The following is a 26,115-nucleotide window of genomic DNA, read 5'->3' as shown; positions in this document are numbered from 1 at the left end:
ATATTGGTAGCAAGTTGATTTAAGTATTTAAATTATAAAAAAGGATGGTCTCCTTCAATTTGATTTGCTTCAAATATACTGGGAGCAATTTGATTCTTGCTCTTTTGTTCAATTAAACCTTTTGGATTCCTGGGTTTTTTTTTTTTTTTTTATGTCTAAATCAAACAATTGGTGTACTTTTGGTAAAGCAAAATTTGTTCCTTGAGTTTACAATAAATAAATAAATAAAATTGAGGAATAATTTATGAAAAGATCAATTACTAAAATGCCATCGTGTTGTACTTTATGATGAAATAAATATAATAGATTGCATATAAATTTTAAAGGCTAGATTATGGGTCAACAATTTATAAGATCTGTGGGAATATTAACCCATTTATGGTAAGAGGAGTATATTTATTAAATAAATATTAATTATATATTTTTTAAAAAATACCAAAGAAATAATTTGCTTTATTTTAAAAGAAATATTCTTGTAAAAAAATAATGATTAAAAAAATTAATTTTTAGGCAACCTAAGAAGATAAGAAGGCCGAGAATGGCGAGAGAGGTAACTGGAAAAGGAAAGTCCCTCCACGCAAATTACCAAACCAAACGGACAATAATCGAAGTAACAGACACCGGTTTTGCCTACAGGGAAAGCTTCTCCGCCGCAGCCAAAAATGAGTCTATAAATCTTGCGACAGCTGTAAGCAAGATGGCCCGCTTCCTCGGTTCCTTTTTTGGATCAAACGGTTCATCATTTCCTTCTTCCTCGTGGTCTCATCACCTCCGCCACGCCAATCTGCAGAGGCAAATCCTTCCGTCGCTTGTCGCCTCCTCTTTCATCCAACAAATCCACACAGAGAAAAACGAAGGGGAATACCGCCCTAATCGTAATTCCCATGTGCCTGGCGAATTCAAATCGCTACTGTTGTTATCGTCGTCGTTAAAATTTGACTTGAGCTCGAGCGTATTTCTGTCCAGTACCTGCACTCTACCATGAGTTTTAGGGACGACAATGATGAAGGAGGAGATCTCCGTAAGCCTTTTCTGCACTCTGGAAGTTGGTACCGCATGGGCTCAAGGCAGTCGAGCATGATCGAGAAGCTGGGGTCTTCAGCTCAGGTCATCCGAGACAGCTCCGTTTCCGTTGTCCTGTGCACTCTTATAGTGGCCTTGGGTCCCATCCAATTCGGATATACTGTAGAGTCGATATTCTCCCTCTGTTTTCTTTTTTATCTTGCATTGCCATTATTTCCTTCTTAGTTAGTCCTTAGTTTTTATTCATGTATATTTTGTTTCCTCTTTGCTCTCCAATCGCAGGCTGGCTACTCGTCCCCTACGCAGTCAGAGATTATCAGCGATCTCAGCCTTTCTGTCTCAGAGGTACATACTCCCTTTTGTTATTGTTCCAAACTATGCCTTTCTCTTCGTATTCCAAGCTATTGTTGTCCTTCTACTGTTTTATTTCTGTCTCTGTGCTTGCCTTTAATCATGTGGAGTGGAACAGTTTTCTCTTTTTGGTTCTCTGTCCAATGTGGGAGCCATGGTCGGTGCTATTGCCAGCGGGCAAATTGCTGAGTACATCGGGCGCAAGGGGGTACTTCTGCAGATGCTCTTTGTGGAAATTTTAGTTATGTCTTTTGAGTCGATCCTAACAATTTGACCAACTTCGCAGTCGTTGATGATTGCTTCCATTCCTAACATTATTGGATGGCTTGCCATATCATTTGCAAAAGTGAGTTGAGTTTAGTCATGGTTCTTCATAAATGATTGTCGCCAATGAGTTTCCTTCAGCAGCTCTTACAATTTCTTGTCGTTCTCATTCCAAGGACTCCTCATTTTTGTATATGGGCCGATTGCTGGAAGGATTTGGAGTAGGGGTGATTTCCTACACGGTATACTTTGTTTTTCTTGATGTCTTTCTTCTCTTTTTTTATGATTTTTGTTTTATTTCGTTGTTTTTGGGTCGAATACATGGTATGATTAATTGCTCCTGTCTCTGGTAATCATATTAGGAGAAAGAAAATCTAATAGTATCTGTGTTCTTGGTGATTCATTATAGGTGCCTGTTTATATAGCAGAGATAGCTCCTCAGAATTTGAGAGGGGCCCTTGGCTCTGTTAATCAGGTTGGTTACCAGCTAGCATTTTTGGTAGCTACAAAGTGATATTATTTTTTGTTTTGTTTGACACCATCTTTCTCTGCAGCTGTCTGTTACTCTTGGCATAATGCTAGCATATCTCTTTGGGCTGTTTCTCCACTGGAGATTGCTTGCGGTGATAGGTCAATCATTTCTGTTATAGACATCAATTAATATTTTGGCTGGATTTGCTATTCACTGTGGAATCATGCTACAGAGATTAGATCTTCCTCATGTTTGATCTCTGCTGTGGCAACTACCAAATTTACACTATTTTGTCTCTTATAGGATTGAAATGCTCAATCAATTTCTTTTAAAGATTTCAAAAAATTGTATGATTTTCTTTGCTGTAATTCCAATTTTAAGAATAAAGATACCCAAAGGGAGATTTGATATTCTAGAAAGCATTTGTACTACTGTTTTTGTCTGGCAGGAATTTTGCCTTGCACTGTTCTCATACCAGCTCTGTTTTTCATCCCTGAATCTCCACGATGGCTGGTGAGTTTCATCATAGCCTTCTGTTATTGTTGTAAATATGTGAGAGTTAGCCTGGTCTACCTTAGGTTAACGTGTTGATTTTTTTCTTCTTCTTGTTTGTCTTTTTTTACCCATGTTTGTGTTGGAAACCAGGCAAAAATGGGCATGATGGAAGATTTTGAAGCATCTTTGCAAGTGCTACGGGGGTTTGATACTGATATTTCTGTTGAAGTGAATGAAATCAAGGTGTAAATTTGAATGACATTGCCTTTATGTTGTGCTTCATCTTTTTTCATATGGCATCTACATAATCTGTTTTGTTACATGCTGCTGTTGTAGCATCAGGAGTTAATGCAGTAGTATGCAGGATTTCAGGAACAGTATCGATAACTTTGCTGCTTATACACAAAATTGATCTAACCTTTAATTGATAACAAAATTTCTTTGTGCAGAGGTCTCTTGCATCGACAAGAAGAAGAACTACAATTAACTTTTCAGAACTCAAGCAAAGGAGATATTGGTTTCCTCTGATGGTATTAGAGCTTATCTGGTGTTTCATGTTCTTTTGCTTTTTTGTCTTCTGTGTTTGATGGTTAACACTACTGTACATTCTGCAGGTAGGAATTGGTTTACTTGTACTGCAGCAGCTAAGTGGAATCAACGGCATCCTATTTTATTCCAGTAATATCTTTAAAGCAGCTGGTAAGTTTCTGCTACAGCTCAAAGAAATAGGACATGCATTATGGTCTCTCCCATACGTTCTTGTCAAGGTGTTAAAATAGTGGAGAAGTATTTTTCAACTTTTATTAGAAAAATTTAATCTATATCATAAATATAGATATAGAACAGTTAGTCATTCTGTGGTTACAATAGATATAGTTTAACATTAATTACCCATCCAATCCAATATTGGTTAGATACTTGAAGAAGTACTCGGAGAGTCCGTGTGCTTGGATGCAAACTATCTTTACCCCTTTCCGCAACTCCTACTGTGCAGAGAAACTTTAAAGGTTAATAGTAGTTCTTCCTTGGATACTGATGATGAATACACTCTGAAACTCTTATAACTTCCATCAAGATGAAACAAATTACAATTCATTGCAGAAGTTGGTTAGCTTTGTCTTTGTTTTTGTGCAATTTATTAATGAAAATGGAGATATTACAAACGGGGAAGGGGAAAGCCCTCAAGCCTCAAGGGGGAAGAATTCCCAGTGAAAATGCAAGATCTAGGAACTTAGCTAATCTATCTGCAATATGATTCACTGATCTTAACCTACGAATCCAAGAAACAGTGATATCTATACACAAATAAGCTATTACATCATAATAATGCTGAAGCAGTCAAGCAGGACTGGAGGAACAAGAAAGCCATGAAATGATTGTAAAACAGTCTCCTTCATCTATGATGGGGCTAGAATTTTTAAGCACAAAGCTGTATCCTTTTATATGAACTCTAATGTCAGCTTCAATTGAATTACACTTATAAATTGAACCTAAGGAAGTGCTTTGAACTATTCCATTATGATCTCTGATGGTCCCATCTTTAACACTAGCCCTGGGATTACCTAAAAAACTGCCACCAAAGTTTAATTGAAGATATACCACTGAAGGAGGCTCCCAACTGAGCATAGATGGAGGAGAAGAGTAATGAGACCTGACAAAGACTGACCAATTCTTTCTAATTACAGAGCTTTAGTAAGAAGGAAGCCCACAAGAAAATTGAGTGAATTGGTATCTCAATTACTCTCCTTCAATGAGAGTTTGTGAGATTGGACTCTGAAAATTCATATAAATTACAAGTTCCTGAATGTAAACATTGAGATTGATTTGAAGAGCATAATCAAATGAAGATGATGTATGAAACTGTTTTTCGTTTTATGATAAAAATTTGAAAAATAGACAAGACTTTTGTTATTTCTTTCAATAGATGTGATAGATTACTGAAGAACAAATCATCCACAAATGTAATGAATACTTAAATCTTGCTAGGCTTGACGCACGATAATAGGCCTGAACAGGAGGAACTATTGGATCCATAGAACAGTACACTATTGGAACTATTGGAACTATTGGAACAAATATAAATAGAGCAGTCCTCATGAGACTTTGCTGCACTTGGAACTATTGGAACAAATATCAATATTTGCAGTACACTTTAACTTGACCTGAGGATTTACAAAGTCCGTATAACAAAAGACAAAACTCAATAATATTTTATTGACTGTAAGCTGATAAAATTCTCCCCGAGGAGCTGAAAGGCTTTTTATAGCGTCAGTTTACATCAAAAGCTTTCTCAAAAGAGGTTCATAATGGAAAGAAAACAATCTGAAACTTCCGATTTGGGTTTTAATATAGATAGTGCAAGAAGGATCAAAGCTGTTTTGGGACTTTTTGAGCTTGCCTCGGGGCAAAAAGTTAATTGGGGGAAAACTTCCGTTATGGGTTTTAATACTTGCCCTATTTTATTAGAGGAGTTGGAAAATATATTTGGTTGTAAAGCCTCCACTATCCCATCAACCTACCTTGGTCTCCCTCTCTTTAATGGCCGCATTACCCAAAGTTTATGGAATCCAGTAGTGGAAAAATTGGAGACCTGTCTAGCAACTTGGAAGAGCATGTTTCTTAGCAAAGTAGACAGACTCATTCTCTTGAAGTCTTGTATCGCAGGTATTCCAAATTATGATTTATCCTTTATGCCTTGTCCTATTTCGGTTTGCAATGCCATGGATACGCTTAAAAGAAGATTTCTATGGAGAGGATCGAGTGATACTTTTAAGTACCATTTGGTCAAATGGGATGATGTCTGTATGGCAAAAAATAGGGGAGGACTAGGGATCCGAAAATCGAAGGATATGAACTAGGCAATGCTCTTAAAATGGCTGTGGAAATATAACAATGTTTCTTCTAATCTTTGGAAGGAAATGGTATCTGCGAAACTTGGCTGTCCTTCTCCTTGGTGGATCTCAGGTGGCAATCGGAGAAGTCTTTCTCCAATTTGGAGATCTTTATATCTTCTTATCCCCAAGTTCTCTTCAGCTGTCAGATTCTATGTTGGTAATGGAAGATTTTTAAAGTTTTGGGAGGACTGGGGGACGGATCAAGCACCTATAGTCAACTTAAAGGAACATTTTCCTCCTATCTCTGCAAAAGAATATATCGGTTGTTGATGCTTTTGAAGATGATGGATTGAACTTACACCCTAGAAGGGGTCTTTGTGATACTGAGGCTCTGGAGGCAAGTAGGTTGATGGAATCTCTACAAATCTTCAGATTGAGGCCTTTAATTGCGGATAAGATGATATGGTGGCCTGATAAAAGTGGTATCTTCACAGTATCCTCTGCTTAAAGCTTCATCAATGATTGACATACAAACCAAAGGGATCATGATGTTCTTTTTTCATGGCATCTCTATGTCCCGCCAAAGATAAAAAAAATTGTTTGGAGTGTTTACCATGGAAAGATACTCTCGGCAGATGTGCTCAGAAGAAGAGTCATCTAGCAATTGACCTTCTCTGCCCCCTATGCAACTATGAGGTTGAATCAGTCAATCACATTTTGCTCCACTGCTCGTTTTCCTAGAGGGTATGGTTTTCCATTCTCAATAACATGGGTTTACAATTCTGTATGTCATTGGGTCTGATCTCTTTCAATAAGATGCTAATTGGTACTCCCCTCCCTGGGCTTGGTAAGCTTCTGATTTCCGCATGCACTGATTTTATTCCGTGGGGGCTTTGGAATGAACGTAATCGGAGACGTTTTGATACTAGAAGTAACTCTGTGTCTAGTGTGGCAGACTGTGTGACTGGCTAGATCTCTACTTGGCTCCTTACTAAAAAGCCTTTCTCCTCCTTTGCTAGTTCCTCCATCCGTGATAATTGGAACACTATTGAAAATATGAGGCGTGGGACCAAGACCCCAGTCATGCAAGAATGGATCCCCCAGAGTTTGGTTTCCTTAAGTTAAATTTTGATGGTTCCTCCCAGGGTAATCCCGGAAAGGCAGGTTTTGGTGGTGTTATCTCAGATCCCTCAGGCAATCAATGTTTATCATATGCTGACCCGCTTGACATTGTTGATTCAATGACGGCAGAGATTCACAGTCTTCTCAATGGGCTTCACGTTTATTGTGACCATTATAATAGTCCTATTCACATTGAGGGGGATTCGAAGGTGGTTATTGGATGGTGTGATAAGGCTTCCTCCACCCCCCCCCCCCCATGGCGCCATTGGGATTCCTTGCAGAAAATCCTTGAAATTTCTTCTCATTTTTCTTGTATTTGGTCTCACATTCCAAGATCTGCTAACTCGGTGGCAGATGTGCTTGCCAAGTGAGGAGTTTCCTTACAATCTCTTGTTGTTAGGGAATTGCTTCTCGTCCCTCAATAATTCTTTGTTCTTTTGTTAATATATACATCCTTTTTCAAAAAAAAAAAAAAATCTCAAATGGAGAATTTTTAAGTAAAAATAGCATTGAAGAATAAACTTCCTAGGAAAGCATTATCAAAACAGTTAAGTAATAATGAAAGACGACTTCATGAAACTAGGAAACTTAAGATTTAAAAGAAACTAAATTAGTAAGTTACAAGGATTATAACTTTCCTTTCTGCCCCGATTGTTTTTCTGCTATTCTAGCAGATCTTCTAAATTGTGTCCTTCAAATGACTCTTTTCAGGGGATGCCATTAAGAAAAGAAAAAGAATGATAATTTTCAATCTATTCTTCTTCTTCCTCCAACGGTCATGTTATTCTGCTATTGAATCATCATCTAAGGCTGCATTATTTGCCTTGAGTTGAGAACTCGTCCTTGAGTTTGATACTTCTGTTTCTTCGTTTCCCCGTGGTGCAGATTTAAGTGCTTCACATCGTTAGAAAATATGGCATGGGTGTATATTGGTAATTTTACCTATGTAATACTCGCTCCTAGTGTCCAGGTACCTTGTTAGGAGTTAGTCTACAATGGTGTCTTAATATCTGGTGTTTTTCTTATTTATTTCAAGTGTATTATGTACTGTTTTAGGAGAGGGGCTTTTTTTTTTTGTCTTTTTAGTCCCTCTCTCACTTAAGTAATAAAACCTAATCAGGGGTGGAGCTGGCCCCAATCGTGCAGCAGCCTACATGCTGCTTTTCAACATCTTCTCTTCCTCTCACTTCTCTCTTCTCCTTCTCTTCCTTCTCCTTCTTCTCCTCTCTATTTGCATCTATTTTTACACGCATTACTCACTTCAATGAATGGGGTTCTTCACTCTATAAGAATTATTTTCAATCTTCTCCAATATTTCACAGGCCTGTGCTTTGCAGAATGCAACTTCCTTGCTCCATATGTGGGAAATCTCTTTGGAGTTGAAAAACCTAAACCAAATCTCCCACTTTGAAGGAGACTTTTTTCTTTGCGCTTTTTTTTTTTTATTTTTATTTTGAATGAAGATGTATAAGCTATTTAAAAAAGATGAAGATTACAATACCTTGCTAAACAAGGCCTACCTCCACAACAAGGTGAGGGAGTGAGACCCCTAATTTAACCCGTGCATCAGCTAAATGATTAATTGATCTGGGAATATATTTCCATTTACAATTTAAAGCAGACGTTCAATTACATATATCTTAGAATATGTTCCAATGCCGCCAAGGATGACGTTCTGTCTTTGCATACCAATTAATGACTATTTTCGAATCTCCTTCAATGCAAAGGGCCCCAGAAAGACGACTTTTGAAGATCCGTAATCCATTTAGTAATCCAGATAATTCAGAAGTAGTCGAATCTGAAATTCCAATAGGCCCAACAAAGGAAAAAAGAAGAGTACCATTTTCATCATGAACAACACCACCAAAGCCCGTTGGGCGTGGATATCCAAGAGCGCTTCCATCAAAATTCAGTTTATAATGGCCCATTGGGGGAGGAGTCCAAATTGCCATAGTCAGGGGCCGGATATGACATGCTAGCAATTGTTTGCCAATTCTCCCGAAAGTTAGATCCTTTTAGATTTCTGAATTCCTTACGCAAAAGGATTCACGCAGTGACTTGACCAATAATTTTTTCAACCAATATATCTCTAGGAATAGATTTTAGATTAAATTTGCGATTATTCCTTTCTTTCCATAATGCCCAAATGAGATGCCCAACACAACAAGATATTAATATTTTTTCGAGCTTTGGGAGGTTAGTATTTTTAACTGAGAGAATGGTAGATGAGAGGTTTTGAGTGAGACAGTACTGGAGATCGATTTTGTTAAGGAGACTGGTCCATACAAAATGGGCACAATTGCAATGTAAAAGGATATGGGTGGCTGTTTCTGAAGAAATTTGGCAGAATGGGCAAAGAGCGTTTGGGACATGGTAACTGAGAGAGTTCTTGCCACCGTCCAGGAAGATATGCCTACCAGGGCCCAAGAAATCTCCAAGGAGCGGGTCACGAAAATGTAAACCAATAGAAAAAAGACTAGGATGGGAGAGAGTGGCTTCAACAGAGTTTGGGTTCCAGAGGACAAGAATACCTCCAGAATGCCCAATCGCATCAACTTTTACCCATTCAGGGTTTGAATCATACCATACTTCCCAAGCAACAAAATTATCAAAAGATTGTAGTTTGGTTTCAACCAATATTACAACGTTTGGCTTACATTCAAAAAAGGCCGCCTTGATGATTGCACGTTTTGAGCGTGAACCGATTCCTCTGACGTTCCAAGAAAGAACAATTATTTCGGGGCGGGTGGTGGGATATCCTCCACTGGGCATTGGAGATTGTCGTGGAAAAATTTGTAGAATTCCATGCTAACTTAGTAATTTCCTCGAACTCCTACAGAGGAAACTCTTGCTCTTGCTCTTTGACGAATTGGATGAAGTCCTTTTGGGCATCAGTCTGAGCGATTTGAGAGAAGTTGGCCAAATAGTCTGTTTTTGGAGGGAGAGAAGTGGACGGAGGGTTTGCTGGAATATCTGGTTTTGGTGGACTATTTTTTTTTCTTTCTTCTTCTTCTTCTTCTTTTTGGAGTATGTGTGAGCGAAGGGAGGTTTCTTCTTCAAATTTTTGCGGGAGTATGCGATAGTTGACGGGAGCTTTTCCTTTGGAACTTGAGGATTCCATTGGATTGTGAGACTTCGGTCTAATAGTTGCTTAGGGGGTTGGACAAAGAATGTGAGGGGGGGGGGGGGGGGGGGGGGGGGGGGGAGGCTATTTATATAATTTGGCAATCCTCTGTTTGGTGGGGTGAGGTAACCGTGCCAATGAATGAGGTTTGGGAGAGTCTTTGGGGTTTGAGCACCATTTTTTTTTTTTTTTGAGTAAACAGGAGTGAATATATTACTAGAAAAAAACAAAAACAAATGCCTTACAAAACAAGGCCTTCCTACACAAAAAGATGTTGGAGGGAAACGCCTAATTTAGCCTGATTATCCGCTAGGTGATTAGCGGATCTTGGAATATAATTCCAATTACATTGCAAATGAGAAATTAAATTACAGATATCCTCAAATAGATCCCATTGATCATCAACTTCGTAGAATGATCTAGACACTGACCATTCGTTTATTTTAATGGGAGACAGAGGGGCGGGGGAGTTCCAAAAGGACGCACTGAGAGAATTTTCTGGGGAGTTGGTGGTTCGAAGTGGCAGGGGCAGCGAGTGTTAGTTCCCATCCTTGACAGGATTAGGGTCAGAGTAAGATGATGGCAGGGGAGGGGAGATTTGGCTCTTCGGGAGGTGCGTAACAGTAGATAAGATGGGAGAGGTAAGGTTCTTTGCAGAGCATGGGGGAGTGTGATTTGTCTGGGAAAGGAAGTTTCTCAGATTGTGCTTATGATCCATGAAATCAACCTTCTAAATCTTTTTGCCAATTGATGGTAACTTGATTAACTCCAAGGCCCTTCAAGGATTATCTCCGCTCATAACTTGACGTGGAAAAACTTGAGACTTTGATTTTTTCTTTTATTATTCCATAATTTGGCATGAGGTAGCAAAGAAAGGATCCCATTGATTTAAATTGTTTTGATCTTAGCCAATTGTGCTTCTGCGCTGCAGTTTGGTCATCCGTTCGAGGATCAATTTACCCCACAATTATATCTGTAACTGTCCAATAACTTTTTGGTCTATGTTAGAAACAATAGAAGCTGCGCCACATGTGAAGCATCATGAATTTTCTTGCATGGTATAAAATGTTCATCTTGGGAAAAATATTAGTAATAACCAAAATGGTATCATTGCCTTTAAGTGTCCTGGTGCATAGCATCTTGAGTTTTCTTACATGTTATGAAATGTGCCGTTTTAAAAAAATTTATTAACAATAATCAAAATGCTATCATTGCTTCTTAGTGTTCTTGGCAAAACCAAGATGAAATGCATTCTAGATCTTTCCAAGGTTTTGGCATATATAGTCCAGCATTAGAAGCTCTTCCTCTATTTGTTTGACAAACTCAACATCTAATTATGTACCTCTCTAAATCATGCCTCAAATGTGGGTGACAGTGTTGCTCAGCTATGACAGCAAAAGTTTTTTTCTCTGCTAATATGTGTCTCAGCTTAGTTTAATGTATGCAACTGAAATATTCTGCTTAGCTTTGGATCAGCTATTCAAGTTAACATAATTTTTTATTGGGTTTTGGTGATCAGGAGTTTCATCAAGTGATGCTGCAACTTTTGGAATTGGGGCTATTCAGGTTATAATCTTAACTTGAAGAGTTGTTCTTTTTCATTAAGAGAAGAAATATCTTTACCTAACCGCTATCATGATGCTGCAAGCATATCTTCTATTATATGTCTTAAAGAGGTGGGAAGTTGTGTACAGGTTCTTGCTACTGGAGTTACGACTTGGTTGATAGACAAAGCTGGGCGTCGACTTCTCCTCATAGTGAGTTTGAATGCGAGGAATTCTTGTCTTTGTTGTGGAGTTTGATGGATGTAATTGAAGTCGAAATTTGAAATGTGATTTCTTGGTGTAGATCTCCTCCTCTGGAATGACAATTAGCCTTCTTGTTGTTGCAGTTGCGTTTTATTTAAAGGTTAGCATGATGAGTGCTATGTCAATGTATTTCAAATCCATTAAGGCTCATGGCTCATATTTTATCTGGGTTTGATTGCCAATGCATTGAATTTTCGGAAAAAAGAAAGCAATATCTACTTTAGTTACATTATGTCATATGTTTTTTTCACTTGTATTCGTGTTCTAATGCAATCCAGGGTGTTGTGTCTGAAGATTCTTCATTTTATGGTGCTTTGAGTATACTGTCTCTTGTTGGGCTTGTGGTATGTCTCTTTCTTTTGGTGATTGATTTCTAGGTATAATCTTTGATAGAGAATACCTTTTTTGTATGACTTAAGCAGAGAATACTCTATTAATATTTTACCAATTTGTTTCCTCTAGGCTGTAGTAATTGCCTTCTCTCTCGGAATGGGAGCTATTCCATGGGTTATAATGTCAGAGGTATGTACTAGGTTTCTCTTTATGCTTTTCTACTTCAGTAAAATACACTGCTGGTGATATGTGTTTTTCCAAAGCCATGTATCTGGACTATACTTTCTGAAGTTTATAACAGCTCACTAGTACAAATTAGTTTGTAGTTGCTACTAGTAGTATCACATAATTCCTCATCTTTTTCTTGTTGATAAAACTACATTCATACATTTCCAAAGAAAAAATTACATTCATCAGAGGCAAGTTATAAAAAGTACAACTCTGCCCTGAAATCAGGGAGCAACACTAACTCCTGGTTACATTCCTGCTGTGGTGGCTTATTGGTGTTTGTTGTACCCATTTAGCATTATATGTATTGTATTTGTAGTATTAGATATGTTATAGTTGGATACACATCCATCTTAAGATGGCTAACTGAAGTGTGGAGATCTTTCTCCTAACTAATAACCTCATGGTTTTTCTGGTCTTCAAGCTAAGGGTGGCAATGAGTCAGGTAAATCCAAACCTGTTGTTAAATGGGTGGTCTTGAACCTGACCTGTTAATTGAATGGGTAAAAAATGTAGACCCGAACTTGGACCTCTTGTGGTTTGGGCTGGGGTCGTGTTAACCCACTTAATTTTTTTAAAAATAATACATAAATATGGCAAAATGCAAAAAATTAAAGGATATAAATTTTAAAAAAAGAATTCTTTTGGTAAAGAAGTTGTTTGAAGTTGTAAAAAATAAAGATCAGGGAGTCTAATTAAGTTTGGTCTAGTTTAAATAAATTGAATGAGACACTTCAGTCCAGTTCTTACTCTTTTATGCAATTAAACTAGGATCCATAAGTCCTGGTGTCTAACCCTAACCCAACTCAATTATTAGACGGGTCCTTTTGAATAAGCCTATACTTGACCCCTTTAAGTTGGGCCGGGTTCAAGTCAATTAAATGGTTCGAGTTACCGGGTCAGACAAAAATTTGCCACTCCTTTAACCTATGTGGGATTATTTTTACTAACAATTCCCCTCACGCCTAGGTCTAGAGAAATGGACAATGGGTTGAGACTAACATGGACAGTATAAATGGGCATGTACTAAGCCCAACAGAGTAGATGCCTTGCTTTGATATTGTTACGGCCCTGATTTTACAAAGGATGATCGATCAACCTAAATAGGTATGATTGATTATACAGAAGGTTGTAAGGCAGAAATTATAAAGGATGATCAATTAACTATCTTAGTATGATTGATCATACAAACTGCTGCCAGCCAGCCTAATCAAGCATGTTTGATGGCATGATTGATCATCCTCAAAGTATAAAACGGTCAATCGAGTCTGATTGATCGATCATCCTTAGTGACGGTAGTGTTTTTTGTTTTAAGTAGTGACAATATTGTAATTTCTATTTGCAATGGCATTCGATTGAATTTCTGTTATCTCTTTTGAGAAACTCAATAAGAGAGAATGGAATCCCCGAGAAGGGCAGACAAGAATTACAACCCTCTTCTATTTAAAATGGCCTCTCCCTAATCCTCTCTTTGTCCTATTTTCTCCCCTTTCGTCTAAATCTTTCCTCGAATTCGTCTAATTCTTTCCCCGACTTCGTCTCATTTCTTCTTGGTTACCTCAATTTTTTTTTTCAAATGGAGTGAAATTTTATTCCAGCCAATAACAAAACTCGTTACCTCATTATGCAAAAGGATCATATCAATTGGTATCAAAGCACCTATCTTGGGCATCTAAAATTTTGGCTCCAGCCATGGTGAATACAAGAGCGATAGAAAGGGAAAAGGTGTAAGATCAAGAGGTAATTGCTGCATCTGCTAGTCGAGTGCTTCTGAAATTAATTCAGAATCTTGGTCAGCTCTCTGTGCTCGAGTGGATCAAATAGCACTTCTCGTGAAAACATTGGCTGAAGTACAAAATTCCAGACATCTGGAGTCCCTACCAGATGTTCGAGAAAATTCTAAACAGCCGGCTTCCCCTCCACCTTGATCTTTGGATGGAGATGCAACATCTGCTGCCCACACCAGCCAATCCCTACCGCAATCTTTGCTACTCTACCCGACCCATATTTCCAGCCCCTATGACCCATCCTCCATTCACATAGCTGTCCACTCCACCTTTCTATCAACCCGACATTTCCTTCCCCACATCCATACCACCTCTCTACGCGTCCTTTGTTCCCCCCACAATCCCAAACCCACACCAACCACACCATAATTCCTAGCAATTATCCTTACCTGCCAACCGTTAGTGAAAATTCCCCAAACCAATTTCAGCCTCCATTCTATCAAAATCCCAACACTTTATCCCACCCACCACCTGTTCGACAGAATGCCATACCCTCACATCTGTGTGCAAGTCAGCCTCAAATGGCTCGTTTGGACTTCCCCCATTACAACATAGATGATGATTCTATTGAATGGACCTATGTGGCCGAACAATTATTTTCATACCATGGAACCGAAGAGCATCAAAAAGTACTATTAGCGTCCTTCCACCTTGAAGTTGACGCCTGCAAATGGTTGCAGTGGCACAATCGGACCAACCCCTTTCTCTCTTGCTCGAATTTTACCTAAGCTCTTTGTATCCGTTTTGGATCTACCTAATATCAAGATTTCAACTCCCTTTTAACAAAGTTGCATCAGATTAGATCAGTGAAAGAATATCAGGCCAAGTTTGAACAAATTGCTAATCGTGTCTAATGGTCAAGAGTACATCCAAGTAGGCAGTTTCATTGGTTGTCTCAAACCAGAATTGGCTATTGAGATATGAGTGTTCCATCCAAGCTCGCTTGTGGAGGTTATATACTAGGCTGGGTACAGGAGGAAAAGTTAGCATTGCTTCGGCCTCGGTCTTCCAACCCACAATCTCAGGCTCAGGACAAAGCCCCTACTCCAGTAACCTGTTCCATTCAATGGCCCAGCCTCTTGCAAGCCTTTCTAGCAGCTCATGCTTGCGGACATGGAAAACTCAAGGAAAGGGATTGTGTTTTTATTGTGATGAAAAGTTTTCTCCAGGCCACCGTTGTAGACGTTTTTAAATGTACTTATTGCCGCTGAGGATCCGAGCTCTCGAGTGTTGTTCCATGCTCTCTTTGGGATCCTTTGTCCTCAAACGTTGCAACTGGACGGGGTAGTGAAAGGCCATATAGTGACCGTTCTGATCAATAGTGGCAGCATGCACAATTTCATCTGTGGTAAGATTGCTACAACTCTAGCGCTTCCTTTGTTTCAACTTACTAGATTCTTAGTTATGGCGGGAGGACCTGCATTCAATGTTCCTCTAAGGCAGTAGAGGTCTCCATTGGGATACAGGGTTCACAGATCACTGCGGATCTCTATCTTACCTCTCGAGGGTGTGGATATGGTCCTCAGCATGCAGTGGTTGCACACACTGGATGAGCTGACATGGGATTTTAATAAGCTGGCCTAGTTCATGCATAACCAGAGGACGGTCAAATGGCCAGCTACTGCGACCAATTAGCCGCAAATGCTCCCGATAGCTCTGTCCGCACATGGGTTCCCAACATCGATCAGACTGTGTTATCCCAGTTGCTTGCCCCGCTATAGCCGTTGTGCAACCAGGGGTGTCAGATTCCCCATGGCTCCCGTCTTCACAACGAGTTGAAGTTGCAAATGACAACCTGCTGGCTGCAGAGACTTTATACGACCTGGCAGGTGCCTTCTCCTTTTCCCAACGTTTCAACCTTGAGGACATGGTTGATCTCCTGGGGAGGGAGGGGGTGATATGTTACAGTCTGAATTTACAAAGGATGATTGATCAACCTGAATAGGTGTGTTGATCATATAGAAGGCTGCAATACAAAAAATTATGAAGGATGATCGATCAACCATCTTGGTATAATCTATCATGCAGAACACCGCCAGCCAGCCTAATAAAGCATGATTGATGGCATGATCGATCATCCTCAAAGCATGATCGATCATCCTTAAAGACGGAAGTTTTTTGTTTAAATAATGGCAATATTACTACATGCGATGGCATTTGATATAGTTTCTATAATCTCTTTTGACGAAATCAATAAAAGGGAATAGAATCCTAGAGAAGTGCAGACCAGAATTACAACCCTTTTATATTTAGAATAGCCTCTCCCTAGTTCTCTCTTTGTCCTATTTTCTCCCCTTTCGTCTAATTCTTTCCCCCAAATCGTCTCATTTCTACTCGGTTACCTCAATTATGCGAAAGGATCGTATCAAATTCCACATTAAATTTGAGTAGTTGAAGTTAAGAGGTTTTTTCCCAACCCCATGATGTTTCTTGACTTTAATCTCGTGGGAATTATTCCCACTAACAAGATATTTCCTTTCTATTCTAGATTTTACATCCACTAGTTCTTTGTTAACATATAACAGGGCTCTTAAGTAATTTCTCATTTTTTTTATGAATCATAAAGGAGTTTGAGAGAAGATTGATTTGTTGATTTTTTATCTCTCACTTTGTTGTACTTCATTCCTCTTGCTTTTATTTTTCCTTCCTTCTCTTCTCACTTTATTATAACTGGGGACCCTCTTACGAACTGTAAGCACTTTTATTCTTCTATCTTTTAGGGTAACGTTCAAACATCTCATTAGTTGATACTGAGAAGAAAAGGAAGATTGTTAAGTAATGCAAATATTAGTCAACACAAAATTAAGTTTGGGAAAATGTTCTAAACTTGAATGCTTGTTTTTTTTAATTTAGGGTTTGATTCAAATGTCTCAACGTAATCACTTAGGAAAGGAAAATAGACAAGTCATGCAGGAGGAAGTCGAGACAAAATTCAAGCCTGATAACATGACTTTTGTTGTCTCAACTAGATGATAGTTGTTCTTAAGTTCTGAGATGTTGAAATGGGTCTTTACATTTGTTTTGAAAAAGGGATTATGCATGTGTTTAAAATTCCTTCTAGAACCATGCTGATCGACTGTGTGCTTATATGCAGTCAAAGAAGCTCAAACATTTGAGCAAGCCAAAAAAAAAATCTTCCTGGGAATGAATCTAAGGTTGTAAACTTGAAACTCTTATAATAGGGTTTACTGATGTGTTTGACATTCCTTCTAGAACCAAGCTGATTGGCTATGTGCTTATATGCAGTCTAAGTAGGTCCAAGTTCTAAGAATACAAAAATAAAATTCTTCCTAGGAATGAATCTAAGATTATAACATCAGAAATGGAGTGTAGGATAAGCTAGTAGCTCCAAGGGGGAGGGATCTATCCCCAACTAATAACGACACTAGAGTTTTCTTCAATGAGAAGATGACCTAATAGTCGCTCCTTGAAAATAATCAGACCGTGAAGCAGGGCAGAGATTTCAGCTGTGGTAGAATGAGCAAGACCCAAAGGAATTGCATAAGATAGAATGACCTCATCCGAAGAATTACAAAAAACGCCTCCAAAACCAGTCGGGCCTAGGCAACCCAGAGCGCTACTGTCAAAGTAGTTCAGCTTGATGCTGCCCAGAGGAGGGGGAGGACCACTCGACCATGCCAGGAGCCTTTGTTGGGCATTCCCCTGAGGGAAGAGAATTCTCGACGAGAGTGAAGCCAACTGGTAATATGACCCACAACCAACTCAATAGATCGTTCGATGCTGCTGAACTTGCAATTAAAACGCTGGCTATTGCGCTCTAGCCAGATGCACCAGGGAACATGGGCAAGATAGGCAAAGAGGAGGATCTTTCCAAGTGTGGGAAGAGGGGTGTCTCTAACCATCCGAATGGTTCCAATGAGGTCGTGCCGGAGGGCGAGTTGAAGATTTATCTTTTGGAAGACACCTATCCAAACTTTCCAAGAATAGATGCAATGAATGAGGACATGCTCGACTAATTCGTTGCATGCATCGCATAGAGGGCAGACCTCATTTGGGCTTGTAAAGCCCCTCCTGAATAGATTGTTGGCAATAAAAATCTACCCTTTAATAGCTGTCCACATGAAAATTTTGATTTTCCTTGGCACAGAGAGCTTCCATGCAGCCATGGCATCCTACTTAGGGGGGTTGGGCGTCCTACCTTTGATGTGAGAATATGTAGTGGCCACAGAGAAGAGGCCCCTCTTGTTCGACTTTCAAACAATCTTATCTAGAATACAATCCTGAACCACAATAGGGGCAAGATTATCAAGAAGGGTACATAGGGTCATTGGTCTCACAATCTCAAAGGCCTCGCCTGAAGTGAAAGTCCCAAGACTTGTTGCGCCAAACATCTGCAATGAGGGCCTCTTGCCTAGATGTGATGGCAAAGAGAGAATTGAAGGCCTCCATAAGGGGTCTGTTTTTGCATCATGCATCTCACCAGAAAAGAAGTCTTTGACCATTTCCTACATAGAAAGAGGTGGCACTCATGAAGAGAGGGAGCAAGGGGAGTAGAGACGTCCATATGGGAGATAGGCGTTTGTGTCTCCCCCCTACAGACCACCAATGACGAGGGCACTGTAACTTGTAAGCTTCCATGGTATTCCAACAAGAGACTCTCTGAGAATTAAAGCTCCAAAACCACTTGAGGAAGAGGGCTTGGTTCATTTCTTTTGTGGGGTGGACACCAAGCCTGCCAAGAATGCAAAGCAAGTAGACTTCGTTCCAGTTGACCAGATGATAGCGAAAAGAGTCCTTAGATCCTTGCCATAATAAGCGTTGCTTGATGGAGTCAATTCTTTTGCACACAGAGACCGGGCATTGCATGAAGGATGGATAATAATTTGGGATGCTCGCAAGATAAGACTTCAAGAGAGTGAACCTTCTTGCAGTAGAGAGTAACTTGCCACACTAGGTAGCCAACCGGCACTTGAACTTTTCAATCAAAGGAAACCAGTGGTTGGCCCTCGGTCTACTGTCGAGGAGTGGTAGGCCGAGGTATATCGATGGAGTGGTGCTCAGAGAGGAGCCCAAAAAATCCGCCATATGCCCCAAAGCCTTAGGGTCGATGTGGTAACCAAAGAGAGTAGTTTTCCTTCAGTTTATCAATTGACTTGAGGAAACCTCAAATAATCCCAGAAGGGCCCGAAGTTTTTTGACCTGGTCCATAGTTCTTACACCAAAGCATATCGTGTCGTCAACAAACTGAAGGATAGGGATATCAAACTCCGCAAGATCAGAGGTAAGCAACATCCACCCCTTCTCCTTGGCCGAGTAGACCAAGGAAGAGAGATACTCAGCAATGACGTTAAATTTCAGCGTGGGTATGATTTTTAGTTGGCTGCACACCAGGAAGGTGTTTGCCCCCCAAACAGGTATATCCCTTCGTTGGAATTGGAGTTTGCTGGCTCATATGGCGAGGTGCCTACCGTAGCAGAGTGGGAGCCTCCTCTTGGTGATTGAATCAAGCTGAACTTTGACGGGAGTGCTTTGGGATGCCCGGGTCCGACGGGTGTGAGGGAAGTTTTCAAAAACCACAGTGGAGAGACTATTCTTTCCTATGCGGGGCTGGTTGGTATTACAAACTCCAACACCACTGAAGTGACTGCCCTCCTCCTTGGAGTAAAAATTTTCAATGACCGTCTTCGTGGAAAGTTGCCCCTTCAAGGGGATTCCAGAGTTGTTATTAGTTGGTGTTCTAGCATCCACACCCCACCCCCCTGTGGCGCCATTGGCCCACCATTTCTTCTATATTTGACATTGTATCCACCATTTCTTGTACTTGGAATCATGTTCCTAGATTAGCCAATTCCTCGGCTGATAGATTAGCTAAACTTGGAACCTCCCTACAATCTCTCATTGTATGGGACGGTTCCCCCACCTTGTAATTTTACTCTTTGCAATATAACTCAACACTAAAAAAAAAAAAAAAAAATAGCAGCGGGGACAAAGGGTCGCCTTGCCGGAAGCTGTAGGATCCCTTGAAGAGACTACAAACAGCACCGTTGATGAGAAGGGAGTAAGTGGCGGAGGAGATGCAGTTGTGGATCAAAAAACGCCATCTTTGCCCAAAACCCATTCTGGCGAGAAGGTGATCAAGGAGCCGCCAATAGACCATATCAAAGGCCTTTTCAAAATCCAACTTGAGGACAAACCGGGGGAGCTTCATTGTCTTGAAATGGTGCAAAAGTTCATGGCTCGACATGGCAAGGTCGAGGATATTCCGGCCCTTAATAAAAGCACTTTGCCCGTGGTGAATGACCAGGGGCAGGATAGCTTTAAGCTGGTTCAACATTTGACTTTATGGGAACGAGAGCAATGAAAGAGGCCCCAATACTACGGTAAGTAATCCCTCGATGGTAGAAGTCATGGACCATGGCAGTAACATCCTCTTTAATGGTAGGCCAGCAGTGATGGTAGAACTCTCTATTGTAGCCATCAGGGCCGGTGCCTTGTCACAAGGAAGGCCAAGGGTAGCCTTTTCAATTTCACGCACTGAGAAAGGGAGTTCAATCAGACCGGCAGCTGCTTCAGGAATTCTCTTAAGGTGGACATTCTGAATAAGAGGCCTCGAATGACAAGTTTCAGTGTAGAGACCTGCAAAAAATTTCATTAAGGAGTTAGTAATGGAGGGCTGATCAGAGGTTACCTTGCCGTTGACACATAGCAAGGTAATCCAATTAGCTCAGCGCCTGGCAAAAGCAATAGCATGGAAGAACTTCGTGTTTGCGTCCCCCTCTGAGAGCCACCGAAAACGAGCTAATTGCTTCCAGCAGATGAGCTCATTATGAGCAAAAACTTGATGTGTGTATAAATTTGAAAGTTGAATATCATACATATCTACATATATGTCTTGTGTGTTGGAGGGGTCTCTGTGTGTGTGTATGTGTATGGATGTGTATGGATGTGTATATATCTTTGTATACACAGAGACACATATACTGACACTAGAATATATTCTTTATAACTATTTGTATTCCTCATATTCCTTTAGAACTATAAAATTTCAATCATGCCACCTCTTATTCCTCATATCTAATATATCTGTACAGTCGTCTTGCAAAATATCCTGGGATATGTATTATTTTCAGGATTTGGATGATGAATTGGTTATAGTTCAATGTGAGAACAGTTATAAAACACATTCAGAGTCTAAGTAAAAATTGTTGAGTGATGAATTAAATTTAATATAACTTAAAAAATCTGCAGTCATAGCAATCAGAAATTATGGCATGTCTTGAGCCATGTCTGGTCTTATATTTTCTATTGCTTATTACTATAATTTGTTTTCTAGTATTATTTCCAAATAATGAGTTGAGGGGGCTAACTTTGCTGACTAGAAGGATTGCCAGTTAGACGGTCCTTTGAAGTTTTTGCTAAGTTTTGTTTCTACATTTTACTCTACAACACATCATTTCCAAAATCCTAGTCTTACTTTATTTTCTTTTATATCTGGGACATCTTATGTGTCTATCTTAGATGACTAAGTTAGTATTAATTGGAAACCAGCCTACCTTTTCCTTTAAAATGGAGTCCACTCTGAGACTAGTCCAACATCTTATGTCAATAAGAATATCTACAGAGTTTTTTCTTGGGTTCAAAATTTATGGTGTTATGACTCACAATTGGGACCCTACTCAGGTCCTTCAAAATTCTGAGTTGGACCGCCTAACTCACAGGGGCTTTGACTTGGGGCCGTTTGGGCTATTGTAGAAGGGTTGAGTCTAACCCACCAACCTGACCCACCTAGACTCAAATCTGAGTCGACTTGGTGGGTTGTAACACCATGTTGAATTCTCCTTTCATATCTTAGTGTCTGTTTTAGGTGACCTAGTATTTTGGCCTTTAAAATAGAACTCTATTTCTGAGACTAGTCTATCATATTACATTGATGAGGATATCTACATCTCTCTTGCTCAAAACATTAGAAACCCATAATCTTCTTGGTGCCTAAATTCTCCTTTCATGTCTTATGTGTCTGTTTTAGGTTACCAAGTGATTATTAATTGGAAGCCATCCTGCCTTCTCCTCTAAAATGGAGCTCCACTTCTGAGACTAGTCCAACTTCTTGCATTTAGAAGATCTACAACTCTCTTCCTCAAAACATTAGAAACACAGTGTCTTCTTGGGGTCTAAATCTTCCTTTCATTTTACCCCTTTGATTATATTTTTATTTTCATTTTTTTCTTAATAAAATTTCTCGCTTTTCACGACAGACAAAAATTCTGACCCCTACTGCTGCAAATTGAAGAGGTTCTTGTGTTTTGCAGATACTTCCAGTAAACATTTTCTTGATTTTCTTGGGGTCTAACTTTTCCTTTCATTTCACCCCTTTGCTTGTATTTTTATTTTCATTTTATTCATAATGAAATTTCTCACTTTTCAAGAGAAAAAAATCTGACTGATACTGTTGCAAATTGAAATGGTTTTTGTGTTTTGCAGATACTTCCAGTAAACATTAAGGGACTTGCTGGTAGCGTCGCAACTCTAGCTAACTGGCTGACTTCATGGGTTATAACTATGACTGCTAACTTGCTCTTGTCTTGGAGCAGTGGAGGTAAGTCCCAGCCGCCCCCCACCCACTTACCCAAAAAAGTAAAAATATCACAGTGACTAAGCTTGGTTTTATTGAAGTTAACTAATTTATTTTTCTATGATTTTAATCTTGATATGTTTTATTGCATGTGTGTGAGACAAAAATATTATTACTATATCTAGCTAAATCATCTATTTCATGTCTTTCTATCATTGGTATTGGATAACACATATTTTCATTTAATAGCTTTACTGTATAAGAGGCTTGGTTGTCCCAGTCTTTTCATTAACGTTGACATAAAGTAAGTTGTTATATGAAAAGGGTGTTGGAATAGCTGACATAGCTATCTCTAGAAGTCCAAGGTAGATTTCTGTAAAGCTCATGGAGTAGTATGCTTGTGATGACTTTAGGGCTGGCATGAGTGAAAGGTCGGTTAATGTTCTAGGTGTATGTGACAGAGAGAGATAGAGAAGGGTGACCAAAGCGCCGAAGGTTGAGGACAAGATTGAAAAGAGAGAAAATAACACTGAAGGAGAACAAAAAACCAAGGCACAAAAGACAGAAGTAGACTGGGGTTAACTTCCCCTTGTCTTGTTGTGTTTTTTGGCGTCAAAACAAAGAAACACACACAAAATAAAAAATAAAAAAATAGTGTAGAGGTTTAAGCACACATCCCCCTTCGAGTTGTTTTAGTTTTATAGACTTTGTCCTACAATATGGGAAGTATTCAATGAGAATATAAGTTTCCTTTCTAATATTAACTCTTGCTCCTAACTCCTACTCTGATTCTAACTTTTGATTAATTGTGACTACTGCTGTGACTCAAACTTTGACTAGGATGTCCCCACATCCAAGTCAGCCCTACTTCCTGTCCGAATTACTAACTTAATCTTTTGGTTACATTGAATATATTGAAAATCCCTATTATAAAAATAAAGATTACTTTGTTCCTTCATGCAACGACAATTTACCTTTACTGTGTTGACTGCTATGCTGTGGAAGTTTGCCTAATTTTTTGTGTTACTGGCTTTTTTCCAGACTTGTTAATTCAAGTTTTTCAAGGACTTTTAAGTCTGGGAAAGAGTTATGACTAACAATTTCCCATGCAACTATCTGGGCTTTATGGGAGGAAAGAAATACTAGAACTTTGATAATCATTCTTGGTCTGTTAGGGGAATTATCCAGTGTATGATTCACTATACTCATTTTTGGTTTAGTAACAATCCCTCTTTTCAACAATCTTGCTAGTGCTGTTTGGCACTCTCATTGGCAAGAGGTGACTGGTTTTGTAGTTTATAATGTCTGTGGGAAGAAAGATTTGGCCTTGGCAGCAACCCCCCTTGAAGCTTAACCCCAACTAGCACTCCCAATTGGCCGCTTAGTTATCACAATTCATAACCATAGGGTTAGGTAACTTAAAACCAAATTCAAGAAGAACAGACTTAATCCACATAAGCTAACTAACTGTGTGAGTTATTGCTCGATACTCGGCATCTGCACTAGATCTAGCCATAATCGTCTATTTCTTCCTTTTCTAGCTTACCAAGTTGCCTTAAAAAAACAACAATAGCCTGTTATAGAATGTCTATCCATCTTACAACCAACATAATCAGTATCAAAATACCCAAGTACATCAACTTTCCGATTTTGAGTATACAAAGGACCTTGTCCAGGTGCACCCTTCAAATATTTTAAAATCCTTTGAGCAGCTTATAAATGGACTTTTTTGAGGATTTTCCATGAACTGGCTCACAACTCCCATGACAAATGAGATATCCAGCCTGGTAACTGTAGCATAGATCAGTTTACCTACTAATCTTCGGTATTGAGTTTTATCCTTGAGTGTAGGACCCTGAGTGTCATGTTGATTATGATTAACTTGCATGGGGGTGTCTACGGGTTTAGTACCTAATAAACCTTACTCCTGTAACATATCCAATATATATTTTCTCTGAGAAAAAACAATATCTCACTTGCTACGAGCAACTTCAATGTAAAGGAAGTACTTGAGAGAGCCCAAATCTTTTTGTCTTGAAATGTGTGGCTAGATATTGTTTAACTTATGTAATACCATCAAGATCATCGCCAAATAACACAATACAATCTACATACGAAGTAGACAATGACATAGCAAAGGACTTAAAGGATGGGGACAAAAAATCAAGAGACACATATTTGGATATCGGATGAGAAGTACAAGATCGTTTACCTTTCCGTAAACTAATGAGCAAGTCCAAATAAAAGAAAATAGAATCTGCAAGCAATGAGGAAGTTGGTGGATCATGAGAAGAGAGTTCTGTAAAGGTAATTGCTGGAGCGCAAGAACAATGGCTGTGAACACAAAGAGGCGATGAAGAACTCGACGAAGTTGGTACATCCAAAACTACAATAGGAACAAGACAATTAAAGGAGACTCAGGTGAGACAGGAAGCTCAGTAGAGGTTGCAAAATATGGAGTATGTTTAAAGAAGGTCACATCAATTGACACATGTCTTCCATCAAACAGGATCATAACATTTGTACCCTTTTTGTCAATGAGAATATCCCAGAAAGACACATTTGACAGACCGAGGTGACAACTTATCAACCGAAGTTCCAAACATATGAACGAAACAAGTACATCTAAAAACATGAGGAACCGTATCAAACAATTTACAATTCAGCTTTAAAACCTAAAGAGAAACTTGACCATTCAAAACAGATGAGGGCATACAATTAATCAAGTACCATGAAGCTAAAACTCTTCCCAAAAGGATTTAGAAACATTCATATGTAGTAATAGTGACCTTGTAACCTCAAGGAGATGACTGTTTTTACGTTCAATCACCCTATTTTGTTGTGGTGAATTAGAGCAAGACGTTTCATAGGTACTACGAGAAACACAAAACACTGGAAATTTATAATTAAGATATTCCAAATCATTGTCAGTATGAAGCACATGAACACAAATACCAAATTGATTCTTTATCTTCATTGAAAAAATTGAGGAATACATCAAATACTTCAGACATATCATGTAGGAGATATACTCAAGTTACTCTATTGAAATCAATAGTAAACGACACAAAATACTTAAAATCAAACGGACTAGGAATCCAACACGGACCTCATATATCAAAGTGAACTAATTCAAACAATTTGGTGTTTCGACTAGAACTAACTGGGAAACTGGAGCGATGATGTTTTCCTAGCTGACAAGACTCACAATCAAATGAAATGATTTACGCAACCGAACCGGTGATGGATATCTCAAGCACAAATGCCACAAGTAAGAAGAATCTGCAGTAGTGAGTGCCACTGCTCAAGAAATTGATATATCATCTAGTATGTAGAGCTCTCCCGTCTCATGTCCTAAACCAATTGTCTTCTTTGTCTGCAAGTCCTAGAAAACACAAGTAGGATAAAAGGTTACTGAACAATTTAAGGATTTAGTAATATGATTCATAGACAAGAGATTAACTTGAAACTTTGGTACAAATAAAACAGATTCTAAGAATATTTGTGGAGTAGTGTGAATTGTACCCTCCCCCTAAATGAGAGAGGTGGATCTATCAACTAAAGTAACTCGACGATATGAATGAGATAGATTAATGGATTGAAATAAGGAGGGCATACTTGACATGTATGTAAAGGCTTCTGAATCAATGATCCAAGAGGAGGAATGGGACACATTCAATGCAGTCATACTTGTACTAACCATCGTGGCACTTGTTGAGATAGGAGTCTCAGTAGTCTGAG

At 39.2% G+C, this 26,115-nt stretch overlaps 1 protein-coding gene across 1 annotated transcript in view; it reads left to right on the top strand.

Moving 5' to 3' along the window:
- Nucleotides 1-696: 696 nt before the first annotated feature.
- Nucleotides 697-26,115, top strand: part of LOC137937639 (sugar transporter ERD6-like 6) — a 28,657-nt gene continuing 3,238 nt past the window's right edge. Inside the window, exons 1-17 of the mRNA XM_068782744.1 lie at nt 697-1,185; nt 1,306-1,368; nt 1,493-1,582; nt 1,661-1,720; nt 1,815-1,880; nt 2,048-2,113; nt 2,193-2,268; nt 2,559-2,623; nt 2,756-2,848; nt 3,055-3,135; nt 3,220-3,304; nt 11,205-11,251; nt 11,380-11,442; nt 11,534-11,593; nt 11,772-11,837; nt 11,956-12,015; nt 22,284-22,398. Coding sequence (XP_068638845.1) covers nt 982-1,185; nt 1,306-1,368; nt 1,493-1,582; nt 1,661-1,720; nt 1,815-1,880; nt 2,048-2,113; nt 2,193-2,268; nt 2,559-2,623; nt 2,756-2,848; nt 3,055-3,135; nt 3,220-3,304; nt 11,205-11,251; nt 11,380-11,442; nt 11,534-11,593; nt 11,772-11,837; nt 11,956-12,015; nt 22,284-22,398 — 1,360 coding nt within the window. The 5' untranslated portion in view covers nt 697-981. The remainder of the gene's footprint in view (nt 1,186-1,305; nt 1,369-1,492; nt 1,583-1,660; nt 1,721-1,814; nt 1,881-2,047; nt 2,114-2,192; nt 2,269-2,558; nt 2,624-2,755; nt 2,849-3,054; nt 3,136-3,219; nt 3,305-11,204; nt 11,252-11,379; nt 11,443-11,533; nt 11,594-11,771; nt 11,838-11,955; nt 12,016-22,283; nt 22,399-26,115) is intronic.

This window comes from Aristolochia californica, unplaced genomic scaffold, assembly GCF_029961685.1.
Source record: "Aristolochia californica isolate CCGP_79_NKW_82.1479 unplaced genomic scaffold, dmAriCali1.0.hap1 SCAF_7, whole genome shotgun sequence".
NCBI lineage: Eukaryota > Viridiplantae > Streptophyta > Magnoliopsida > Piperales > Aristolochiaceae > Aristolochia > Aristolochia californica.
The sequence above is the reverse complement of the archived record's forward strand: the minus strand, read 5'-3'. Positions and strand labels throughout refer to the sequence as shown.